Source organism: Nansenia antarctica (assembly GCF_963989245.1).
Source record: "Nansenia antarctica genome assembly, chromosome: 13".
Classification (NCBI taxonomy): Eukaryota; Metazoa; Chordata; class Actinopteri; order Argentiniformes; family Microstomatidae; genus Nansenia; species Nansenia antarctica.
This window is the reverse complement of record NC_137683.1, coordinates 17,673,759-17,686,686: the sequence shown is the minus strand read 5'-3', so window position 1 is coordinate 17,686,686 and position 12,928 is coordinate 17,673,759. Positions and strand designations below refer to the sequence as shown.

At 45.6% G+C, this 12,928-nt stretch overlaps 1 protein-coding gene and 1 long non-coding RNA gene across 2 annotated transcripts; one reads left to right on the top strand and one right to left on the bottom strand.

Annotated features, from left to right (window-relative positions):
* Positions 1-29: 29 nt before the first annotated feature.
* LOC308169722 lies at positions 30-1,352 on the bottom strand. Its single transcript, XR_013937768.1, has 3 exons — positions 1,204-1,352; positions 655-732; positions 30-195 (listed from the first exon to the last, which is right to left on the bottom strand). It is a non-coding gene; the product is annotated as an uncharacterized lncRNA (long non-coding RNA).
* Positions 1,353-1,930: 578 nt separating this feature from the next.
* On the top strand, positions 1,931-12,884 carry kif9 (kinesin family member 9; the record flags this gene model as incomplete). Its single annotated transcript, XM_080544034.1, has 20 exons — positions 1,931-1,990; positions 2,488-2,562; positions 2,944-3,112; positions 3,284-3,390; positions 3,774-4,004; positions 4,293-4,376; positions 4,541-4,633; positions 4,860-5,007; positions 5,436-5,500; positions 5,743-5,820; positions 6,285-6,353; positions 6,691-6,795; positions 8,083-8,138; positions 8,264-8,348; positions 10,358-10,494; positions 10,920-11,212; positions 11,503-11,682; positions 12,124-12,239; positions 12,412-12,501; positions 12,756-12,884. 20 exons carry the CDS (start codon positions 1,931-1,933, stop codon positions 12,849-12,851), a joined length of 2,337 nt encoding a protein of 778 aa, XP_080400160.1. The 3' UTR covers positions 12,852-12,884.
* Positions 12,885-12,928: the final 44 nt, after the last annotated feature.

The following is a 12,928-nucleotide window of genomic DNA, read 5'->3' as shown; positions in this document are numbered from 1 at the left end:
GAAACAATTCTGAATAAATTTACACACACTGAAGGTTCAAAGTGACTTTATTTTGTGGAGCCAGTTGTGTCCGACACAAATGTATTGCCCTTCTCTTGTAGCTTTGTCTTCATGCCACTGATTTTAGCCCTTATTTTAGTCCCAGTTGACATCAGCTGGGACTTTGGTCTGTTGTGTGTCGCATGGTTCGCTTAGCTGGAAGAGAAAAGTCCTCATGAGAACAAACAGGCAACATAGGGACCATTCAGTTTGTCCCAACACTCATTGGTTTGCTTTCCTTGTCTCATGATCACTAAGCACAACTAACTTATCATGTGTGGGTACTGGGTACGATCTTATCAATGACCAGAAAGGAGAAGAACTCAATGAAGACTATTTGGTCTTAATGCCAACCCTAAACCAGCTTTTCAGTAAAAACGTGTGCTCCACAAAGTCTGTTGCGCCATTCAAAAAACAGCACTTTTGGTAAAACTCGGAATTAAAAAAATAATTTAATCTTGAATATTAATGGCTGGAGAACGGAGCCAAATTCCACTCCACTGTCCAAATACCCATGGAGGGCAGTGTAGGTCACCAAATGCAGTTATTATTAATTAATAACAGTAATATAAAGTATACTGTATATATAAGTCAGTCCATTTATAAAGTACTCACTGGTCCGCTCGGTGCTGGTGTTGGCCCTAAACCCCCAGTGTTGTCCATGGGTGTCCTGGCACCTTTTGGCCACTTAAACTGAACACGTATATATAGTTTTAATTCAGCTCAATGTTATTTATTGGTGGCATTTGTTCCTCACATAAATTACAAACCAATACAAACCTAAGATGTTCTGAGACTATAACTTTGAGGTTTAAGTGGGTAAGCATTGCTGCTGTGAGTAAGGTCACTGAACTTGCTGCAAACACTGAGTTCTGGTAAATGACATGTGTTGATTCAGGAAGGCCATTGACTCTGGTTACCAGACAAGGTAAACATGAATGACAAATCCCTTAAGAATTGCATGATATAAAATAATGCATTTCCCTGTCCAAAATCTTGGTTCTAGCACATTTAATTGTTACGTTTATGTAATTGTGCTACACATTCATTAACCACACTATTTTGATGGAAGCAGAAACTAGTAAAACATGTTTTGGAACACCTAACCCTAAATAACTTGAATAGCATTTTTATCCCTGATACATTTGAAACGAAATGACTTACATTTTTATCTTTTTTAGGCCCAGCCAGGACGACACCCAGCAGACAAAGCAATATTATCCCTCTCATCTTCAGGCTGTTTAGAGATCACAGTGATTTAGTTCTACAGTATATATGGGAATGTCACATGCCTCTCCTATGGATGGGCGGGTCACATCTAGAGAGAGAGAGAGAGAGAGAGAGAGAGAGAGAGAGAGAGAGAGAGAGAGAGAGAGAGAGAGAGAGAGAGAGAGAGAGAGAGAGAGAGAGAGAGAGAGAGAGAGAGAGAGAGAGAGAGAGAGAGAGAGAGAGAGAGAGAGAGAGAGAGAGAGAGAGAGAGAGAGAGAGAGAGAGAGAGAGAGAGAGAGAGAGAGAGAGAGAGAGAGAGAGAGAGAGAGAGAGAGAGAGAGAGAGAGAAGAGAGAGAGAGGGGGAGAGAGAGAGACAGACAGAGAGAGAGAGAGAGAGAGAGAGAGAGGTAGAGAGAGAGAGAGGTAGAGGTAGAGAGAGAGAGAGAGAGAGAGAGAGAGAGAGAGAGAGAGAGAGAGAGAGAGAGAGAGAGAGAGAGAGAGATGTGGCCCCAGTTCAATCAATTGTAAGATAGCGGGTTTCCACAAAAACATTTGAAATATTGTGTTGAACAGCACAGTGTATATATACAAAATTAAATCAAACTGCATTTGGATCATTGGTGGTAATAATATAAAATAAACATATAGTCAACAAACAAACACGACAGTGTTTCCATGACAATGAACGTCAACACAGGTAAGATCACGTCTGTCGTCTCGCTCGGCGACGCTTGTGTTGTGGTAGCTCCAGGAAATAGCAGATTATTAACCCACCAAAAAGCTTTACATGACGGTTACAAACTAGCTTAACATACGGGAAAGTCGTTCTTTTATTATGTTGCTCTCTCAAGAACGAACATGTAAGTACATCGATCGCAGTACACCGCAGACAGACAGCTGACCTGCTGCTACTACCTACCGTCCTAGAGAGGCGCCATGAGCGGCCGCCGGCGCCCAGGAGGCAGGGAGGTGAATGAATGAATGAATGAATGAATGAATGAATGGTCTTTATTGTCATTGATAGAGTGTACAGGTACCATACAACGACATTTGGGAGGGGGGGCTCCCCTGGTGCTAGGAAAAAAAATACTAAAAACAAGAAGGGAAAAGAGCTGGTTTACATAAATAAAGGCTATGTACACTATCCACTATACTATACTATACAAATAAAACACTGTGCTGTACTCTATGCTATGCTATAAATATCCTAACATTTCCTATCTCTGAACCTTGTGAAGGTGAAGGTGTTCATCCGCATCCGACCGACGGCTCACTTTGCCCAGGCGCTCATTGAATACCTCCCCGACGGACAGGTACCTGCATGACCTGTGGTGATGGGCCACCTTACTGTATGTGATGCTATAGTATTTCAAGTGACGTTCATGTATGTAGATAATACGTAGGTAAATGTTGTGGCAACAACACTCACTTGTGACAACTCATCCCTCGCACTACTGTAGATTTTAAATCCATTTATTGAGCATTTTTAAGGAAAAATACAATTTCTGAAGTATAACATTAACATGCATGCTTGTTTGTATTTTGGTTTCATAATGCTTATCAGCCTAAGTCTATAGGCTACATCTTGGATCATATAGAGCTTCATCTAGTCGTCCATGGTTATTGTAGGCTAATGTAAGTTGTGTTGGATGACATGATCATGGCTCTGTACTGTCTGTCTGATGCTCTCTCAGACAGTGAATGTCCGTCAGAGGAGGGACTCCTCCAGGAAGGGGATGGTGAACAACCAGCCGAGCTCCTGGTCCTTCAGACTGGATGGGATCCTCCATGATGTGTCCCAGGAGGAGGTGTATGACCGCGTGGGGCGAGGGGTGGTGCTTGGAGCGCTGGAGGGGTACAACGGTATTTTTCTCATCTCTTCTCACCTCTAACTGTTGTCTTGTCTGATCCTAAAGGCCCACTTTTTTGACAGGAAAATATATTTGGCCTTGTTGGAGGCAGAAACAGTCAGACAACGCGATCGTGTGTCATACATTTCTAGAATAGATAAGAGGGAACATTCTTCTCTCACAGGTACTATTGTGTGTTTTGGACAAACGGGAGCAGGAAAGACGTACACCATGACTGGAGCTACAGAGAGTTACAAGCAGAGAGGGCTCATTCCTCGAGTCCTGCAGGAGGTACACAAGGCCCACAACGGACTCTTTCTGATTTCATCTAGGAGTCACTCAATGTAATGTTTTATTGGCCTTTTCTGCTCAACTAATACACAAATGATTGACCCCCTCTCTTGGCCTAACTAGTTCTAACGGCACTGGATAGACATGACCAATATGGCAAAAATGCCACCATGCCGACCAGAGGCGAGATACTACAGTACCATCTTGCTTATACCTGTCCAAATCCTTTCAGATCTACACAATTGTCTAGGGAATAGGGCCTAGGGGCTGTGTCTGGACAGGGCCTTGGACTCCCCTCCAGTATCATGATGTGTGTGTGTGTGTGTGTGTGTGTGTGTGTGTGTGTGGGGGGGGGGGGGGGGGGGGGCGGTTCTTGTGTTCAGGTGTTCCGGGAGGTGGCACAGCGTTCGGACCACACCTTCAGTGTGCACCTGTCCTACCTGGAGATCTATAATGAGACCCTGATGGACCTGCTCTCTTCTGTACGGGGCTGCCCAAGGGCAGGACCAGGGGGCATGGCGGTGGTGGAGGAGTCAGGTGGGGGAGTATCGGTCAAGGGGCTGTCCCTGCACCCGGTCAACAGCGAGGAGGATGCCCTCAACCTGCTCTTTGAGGTGACTGTTATTATGAACCTGTCCCTTTGGCTAGACTTCAGTGAACTCCTAAACCCCTCTCTCTAAAGGAGAAAGGCCTAAGGTGAAGCGTCGACGGTAGGCCTACACTAGTCTTCAGATATTAATCACTCCAGAAACTATGCTAGCAGCAGTTATGTTGAATAACCTGCTATAGTCGTCTAATGCATACATTTACAAGTCATGTGAGTCTGACCTACTATACAGTCCTGTGCCTCATCTCGTGCTAGAGGAGTGTGATGAATTGATTGAGTCTCCCTCTACATTCAGGGAGAGATGAACCGCATCATCGGAGCTCATGCCATGAACAAGAGCTCCTCCAGATCTCACTGCATTCTAACAGTGCACATTGAGGTATAGTAAAGCGGGTGTTACTTAGTACATGCGCTGGCAACATTATCACTCCATTGATGCATAGCATGGAAGTGTCTTTTAATGTACAAACACTGTTTTTGCCAGCCATTACACCGTACGTGCTGACACGTTCTTAAAGGCGTTTACCACTTTGTACCTCACAGTCTCGCTCCCGTACTCTGTCCGATGCGAAGTACGTCACGTCCAAGTTGAATCTGGTGGACTTGGCGGGGTCTGAGAGACTGGGAAAAACCGGAGTGAGTTAGAACCCAAGGTTATGGAATTTGCTGCTCAATTCATTCTTGGCATATTCATGGTTGGTTGATTTGTAAATGCGTCAGACTTGCATGCCTCGCCTCTTCCATATACTGTCCTCTACACAGTACATCTGTATTATATGGTACTGTAGGTCTATGAGAGCAGTGGCCAGTTCCTGTGTCTGACCCGTGTCTTCCTTCCTGTTGTCTCTCCTGTGTGGTCCAGTCCGAGGGCCAGGTGCTGAAAGAGGCCATGTACATCAACAAGTCCCTGTCCTTCCTGGAGCAGGCCATTTTGGCCCTGGCAGACAGCCACAGGGACCATGTGCCCTTTAGACAGAGCAAGCTCACACACGCCCTCAAGGACTCACTGGGTGAGCCTATGCAGATCTGTTCATTAGCCGTTTGTAGCATTCAGTGGTTAAAAGGGCAATAGGGGATTGATACATACATTTTTGGACTTTTAAATGAATGACCTATAGCCACTGATTCTTGAAGAATATTAATAATAATAATAATAATTAAAAATAATTAATAATAATTTTGTATGATAAATGCCTCATGAGCTTAGTTCAACTGTGTGACTCCAACAGAAGCCAAAATATAAACTAGTCATACAAAATAATTTGTTATGTTATTGTAAAGACACACTGTATAGCTTCAAAATGTTAAACTTTAAAACTATAATGTTGGTCTCATGGATGGCCAGTCCTTGGATCCATAGCTCCGACAAATCACTTTGTTGTTTGAATCCCAGATTGCTCCATTTAAACTAAGTAATCCGCTCTCTCTTTCTCAATAGGTGGGAACTGCAACACTGTTCTTGTGGCCAACATCTATGGAGAGGCTTCTCAGATAGAGGAAACCGTGAGTAGGCCTTGCTATGAGGCTTTGTTGTGCACAGAGGATTAATTCTTTTACGAAACTAAAGAACTAAACTAAGAAATACTATACTTAAGTTGTATTTCAGTCTAGTCTACTATAGAAGCCGAGTATCCGAATTAGATGATTTTATTGCATGACATTTTGGGGTTGTACGCATTTATTTATTCATTCATTTATTAATTCCTAGTCACAGTGATGTCTGTGACCTGCTGTCTCTTCTCTAGCTGTCCACACTGCGATTTGCCAGCAGGATGAAGTGTGTGAAGACTGATCCGGCCGTCAATGAACACACAGACCCTGTGGTGAGTCAGTATCAATGAACACACAGACCCTGTGGTGAGTCAGTATCAATGAACACACAGACCCTATGGTGAGTCAATGTTGTCTCACACACACAGTACCAGAACACTTCAGAATTCACTAATTCATAACACTGTCGTTCTTGAAGCACCAGTGATTTGCAGTGTATTGTATGGTCAAGGTTGAAAGCGATGGTGATTTGGGGTGCTTGGTGGCGCAGCACACTAAGGTGTCAGCCATGTAATCGCAGAGTCCCCGGTTCGTTTCTGGCCGTCGACATATCCTGCATGTCATCCCTCCTCTCTCTCTCTCTCTCTCATCCATCCTGCCTGTCAATCTCTACTGCCCCTATCCCAATAAAGCAGAAATGCCCTAAAACATTTTTTTTTTAAAAGAAAGAGAAAAAGAAAGGAAATGATGGTGATGTGAGAAGGAAATGTTACTGATGGATGTAAACGGTGTGCAGCTCCAGGTCAGGAAGCTGCAGAAGGAGATCCAGCTGCTGAAACAAGAGCTGTCCCTTCATGACACTCTGGTGAGTACACTGCTTATTCTGTTACTACGGTAACTATGGTGCTTATTCTGTTACTACGGTAACTATGGTCCTGCACCTGGCAGGGAGACCAAGCTGCAACATGACAACATGTGTACTAGTTTGTCTTGATAAAACTATGCAGTTCAGGGAGATATCTCCTAACTGTGGCCCCTTGGATGGATGGATGGATGGATGGATGGATGGATGGGGTTTTCCATTGGCTTCACATATCCAATCACATAGAAATCAGTGATTAGCCTAGAAAGGGAAGGAAACAGGGTTGCATGACGTATTTAAACAGGCCACTTGTGACTGGTCGATTGTGTCCCTGCCCCAGGTACACCGCCTGGGAATGTCCTACGACACCCTGTCAGAGAGCCAGGTGGTGGAGATCCAGTCCCAGGTACAGAGATACCTGGAGGGAAGCCTGGAGGAGATCAATGTGAGAACCATAAACCTCCAAGATCGTTGTAATGATTCACCTTGTTGTCATCAATAATCTCTGTATTGTGTGTTCTGAATTGCAAGAGATAGAGAGAGGGTGAGAGACAGAGGGAGAGAGAGTTGTACTTATCATGCAGTACATAAGTAGATAGTAAAGTCCCCCCAAAAATATTTCAGAATAAAAGTCCCCCCAAAATATTTCTGAATAAAAGTCCCCCCAAAAATATTTCAGAATAAAAGTCCCCCCAAAATTATTTCAGAATAAAAGTCTGAAATTTTTAAATTTCAGAATAAAAGTCAGAATTTTTTAAATTTCTGAATAAAAGTCTGAAAAAAATATTTCAGAATAAAAGTCTGAAAAAAATATTTCAGAATAAAAGTATGAAAAAAATATTTCAGAATAAAAGGCAGTTCGGCCTTTTTGCACTTTATTTTGTATGATGGCAGTCACACATGGACAAGTGGCAGTCAGTGTTTGTGTATGTTAGAGACGAGTAAGAAAGATGTAGGCTAGGCCTAATTTATTGTTTGTTTCATTGTTCACAACCAGCAACAACAAAGTGAATGAATAAAAAACATAATTCCTGCTTTTTACCTTTATAATGGTATGTATCGTTAATGACTTGTCTTACAATGTATTGAATATTGCATCGCTATATCGTGATACCATCGGTATCGGGGTGCAAAATATCACACGGTTATTGTATCGTGAGTTACCCACCCCTAATGTAAACTGTGACCCGGCATTAAACATGTGGCTCACCTGTACAGAGAGGGCACGGAGGGTGTAATTGGCCCTGTCTGAATACTCTTATCACTTCACTGATCTGAAATGACTACTGATTGACAGGTTACATTTCTGCCACATTGCTTTTACCCGTCCATGCTACAAATAAGTTAATAGTTGGAACCAATTCTCATCTACTATTAAATATAATGATTGATGTAATATAGCTAATGAACACAGTTTTTTAAGAATTGTGTGTTCTGTAGCGATTTACACACAATCAACAGGCAACGGATCTTAGTTAGTATGTTGTGAGAGAAATCTATGCGCCGCACAGCCGGCAACGGTAGGCAGGGCAAGTAAAAATGGAGATGGGGCAAGTAGATTTGAGAAGTACTTGCCCTGCAGGGCAAGTAGGAAAAAACCTTAATGTCGAACCCTGGGTGTGATGACTCAATCCCAATAGTTTTTTTGAAGTTCTTGAAAAAAAACAATCATTGCCTCTAAATGTAGTTGTTGTGAAACCTTATTTAGCTCTTTCATAATGTCTTGTCACAGGTGGTGAACATCAGACAGATCCAGGAGGTGTTTGTCCAGTTCAAGCATGCTGTGCAGTGAGTAATGCTCACCTGATAAATAATCATTTACGGTATTGTATATATAAGTTAATTTCATGGGGTAAGGATTAATGTGTGTGTGTGTGTGTGTGTGTGTGTGTGTGTGTGTGTGTGTTGAACAGGCAGCAAGAACAGAAGGTGAAGGCCCAGCTGTGTCAGAACTACACCTTGGTGGAGAAAGACCAGAATCCTTCTGCCCCCACCAAGGTCAGTCAAGGCCTGTTTGGACCATTAGGTCAGTCAAGGCCTGTTTGGACCATTAGGTCAGTCAAGGCCTGTTTGGACCATTAGGTCAGTCAAGGCCTGTTTGGACCATTAGGTTCCAGATTGTTTCTGGTTCAAGCCTCAGTGCTGTCTCAGTGGGGGTGCGTTTTGGACATAACACGTTTGTTACTTTAACCATGCGTCGCCAAACAGGAGGCTAAACTGTTTCAGTAACAAACTTAAGCCCCTTTTCCACTATCGTGCCAGCCCGGGTCGACCCGGGCTGGCCTGCTTCTTTGGCGCTTTTCCATTTGTCGGCCCGGGTCGGGTCGGCTCGGTTCGGCTCGCTTCTTTAGCTACCCTTCGATACCAGGGTCCAAATGTAGACCCGGAACCTTTTTGCCAGGCTGCGTGTGACGCTGCACACCGTTGATTGGTCAATGGAAATCGTCATCCCATGTTCATAGATTTTTTCGCTAACCGCCATCTTGAAATACCACATTCGCTCTTGGAAAATGTCACTACAGTTTCTGTAATAGCTTATTAATAAAGATTCGAAAAATTATGCTGACCATCGTATTATCTTAGTTTAATGTCATTTCAATGCATCATAGAACTTTTATTTACAACAAGCATAACACAAAAATCGCTATTATGCACCGTCTTTGCCCGTGAATAACATCGGCTATGGAGGTGGTACAAACACAATACTCCTTTGCTAACTTCACCATCGGTATACGGTCATTTTGAGCCCTTAACCACTGCGCTGACACCCCGAGAAGTTATGTTTTAACCGTAAACTCAATGAACCGGGAGTTCACTCGCTGCTGCTCGCAGCACCGCGCCTGCTCTAAGCAGCAGCACGTCATGGAGGATATCAGCGGGGGGACAGACAATTTCTACCAGGGAATTCGCTCCGCGCTGTGTCATAGACCGTGATAACAGTGTCGTATCGACACCATTCAAATGGTTTCAGATTCCCTGTCCTCTCCCCTATCCGGACACGTTGGAATTGTTATCCTAACCCACGGTAAACCGAAGTTATTAACCCGCAAAGGGTGCCTCCGTTTACCGTCTTTGCCCGTGAATAACACCGGAGGTGTTACAAACACAATACTCCTTTGCTACCTTCAACTTCGGTGTCAAACGTGATAACAGTGTCGTATCGACACCATTCAAATGGTTTCAGATTCCCTGTCCTCTCCCCTATCCGGACACGTTGGAATTGTTATCCTAACCCACGGTAAACCGAAGTTATTAACCCGCAAAGGGTGCCTCCGTTTACCGTCTTTGCCCGTGAATAACACCGGAGGTGTTACAAACACAATACTCCTTTGCTAACTTCAACTTCGGTGTCAAACGTGATAACAGTGTCGTATCGACACCATTCAAATGGTTTCAGATTCCCTGTCCTCTCCCCTATCCGGACACGTTTGAATTGTTATCCTAACCCACGGTAAACCGAAGTTATTAACCTGCAAAGGGTGCCTCCGGGCACCGTGTTTGTCCGTGAATAACACGGCACACAATGATACTACAGTTCATAAAGCAGACAAGTGAAGGCAGTGGTTTTAAGGGTTCAAAAAACATGACTTTATTATGTGTACATAGCTTCCTCTCTCTCTTTCTCTTTCTCTCCCAAAAAAATCACGGTTAGTAATATACCACATGCCGAGGAAAAGTATACGATAGCTTCAAGTTCCTCCATGTCGCTGTTGTTGTGGCTGTGTTGTGTCTCGTGAAAATATACGTCACCACCATGGCGCGCTTTTATGACGCGTAACTCCGCATACTATCGCCTACTCCTCCTACTAGTTCCTGGTCTGTTGTGTATAGTGGAAAACCAGAACTGATCAAAAGCGGGCCGAAGCGACCCGAACCGAACCGACCCGAGCTGGGCCGCTGATGGAAAAGCGCCATTAGTAACATTGGCTTAGAGGCCAATAGGCCTCATTTGTTAGTATGAGTTGTTGTAGGATTTGGAATGAATGCTGCTACATGAACTCTTCCAGCCACAGGGCCCCATAGGCACGGTGGGAGAAGTGGTGGGCCGTGGATTCGGGTTGGGGGTGGCGGATCCTTCAGAGAGGTACATCCGACCTCTGTCTCCAGGCAGGACCAAAGACAAGGGGACCAAAGAGCTGGTCAGGTAAGGACAGCCTATGACCATATCCATGACTTTATGTCCTGCGGCTCAGTGACATTTAGATTTTTCCTTACCCGTTGAGCGCTACATGTCATGGCCATCTCCCTGCCCTCCACCCCTCAACCTTCACCCTTTCTCCTGTGACTGCTGTTTAACTGTGGGTGGCGTGTGGGTGGTTTAACAGGGTGGCGTTCTGATTCTCTACATCTCTTCTGCAGTGTGCACGTCCCCTCATGGGTTTAGAAGGAGTGGACTGGTGTAAGGTATATAGTGGAAACTCTCTCCAGGCATGGCTGCACCAGTCCAACGCTGTAATCATCCCCCTGTCAAAGTTAGCAGCAATTGCCCCCCCCTATGTATCCTAGTCTATGATGTATCCTTATATAGAACGAGAGAGCCGTCATACAGCTGTCTCTCTCTCCTCCCAGCTCTCCTCCCAGCTCTCCTCCCAGCTCTCTTCCCAGCTCTCCTCCCAGCTCTCCTCCCATCTCTCCTCCCATCTCTCCTCCCAGCTCTCCTCCACCCAAGGAGGAGGCCTTCAGGGACTTCAAGGTGGAGCAAGGCAGTGAGATCAACCGCATCCTGAAGGAGAACAAGGCCGTGCTGCTAGAGCGTCGCGCCCACCTCCAAGGCCTCACAGAGAGGGTCAACGCTGCCAAGAGAGAGATCGACTGCACCTGCACCGCCCTGCTCCAGTGGAGGGACAAGAGACAGAGCCAGGGTACTAGTTTGTGTGTGTGTGTGTGTGCGTGCGTGCGTGAGAAAGGGGAGAGATCGTTACATTTTGCTGATTTAGTTTTTCCTTGCTACAACGCCTCTTGCCAACGAAATGACCAGTCCCTTTCATTGTGCATTGACAAATTAGATGGATGCTTATCGGACTGCTGCTCACTGCTAATCCCCCCCCAGTGAGAATAAATTATTCCTAGATCACTATATTGAATGTGTGTGTGTGTGTGTGTGTGTGTGTGTGTGTGTGTGAACGGGAGTGACTCTGTGGCTGTGCTGCAGGTCAGTTTGTGAGTGCGGAGGGGGACCCCGTGCTGGAGGAGGCAGAGCTGTCTCTGGAGCTGCGTCTGCGGGAGCTGAAGGCTCAGTACCGTCAGCAGTACGAGGAGCTGAGAGGAACCAGGGCGGAGGTGGGCTACTGCCAGCACCTGGTGGACCAGTGTAGGACACGCCTGCTGGCCGGTGAGCTGCCACACCCAACCCTGCTACCCTGAACCTTAGGCCCCCGGACATTGTATCCCTAAATGTTGGGTTGAACCAGTGGTTTCTCTACTATAATCGTGTGTTTATAGACAACAGAGATGACCAGGACCTGTCAGTGTCCATTTTCTACTGACAACTAGCCTGTTTAGCTAATTCGAAACGAGGAAGTGGTCGTGCCTGTTTTGTTTAAGCCTAAATTCCACGTATCAAATTGGACAGTGACTTGATATGCTCAATTAGCCACGACCTCCTTCACGTTAACTTTCATATCTGATACGGCTACATTCTTTCATGCATTATTTTATTTTACTCCTTTCACATTGTCCAGAACCATGGTGGCGGCGTAACCAGGCCAGCCCAGTATGGTTTGGCTCTGTAGTGTGAATTTGGGCTAACAGTCATGTGTATGTATGACCCCAGAGTTTGAGAGCTGGTACAATGAGTCATTCCTGCTGCCTGAGAAGGTGCAGGCCATGTTGAGGTGTGGAGGACTGATCCGGCCTGGGCTCATCCCTGTGGACAAGGCCCTGGCGCTGGTGAGTCAGGAGCACTAGTGGATGTACGCATCTCACACTGGAGAGTGTTTGACTGAAGGTCCTCTTTCACGAATGAAAGGTGTCAATGATTCTATCCAATGAAGTGAATGGTGGATTTGTGGTACGAGTAGTAGACATGATGGAGGATCTGTAAAAAAGTTGTGTTCCTCAGGAGGATGAGCAGGAGTACTTTGAGCGTCAGACAGCAGACAGCCCCAGCGCTATCGCCTTCTACAACGCCCACAACAGGACTCTGCAGCGGGTGGGGCTCTCTGGCTCTCTCACACACACACACACACACACACACACACACACACACACACTGGATAATGGCAACCATTGTAACTCCCACACAACCCCCCCCCCCCCCCCCCCTCCGCTCCCCAGCAAGACACCAATGAAGTTTTGTCTTCCACACACTAGACTTTAATATGCACAAGCTTTGACAGCACTACTGACAGTGTGAGTGGGATTTCCCAATCGGCGGTTGGATAAATGTGTGTTGTTGTCCTTCAGAGGAACTACAGCAGAGCCGTGTCTCAGGCTCCGGTCCAGAGGAGCCCCAGGCGGGCCGGCCGCACCAAGCTTCCTGACATCCTCTCCATCATCTGAGGGAGGAACAGGCCGCTCTGCTGGAGGAAACACTGCATACATGAATGGATGGTTCCACCTAGTTCACCAAAAAGAAT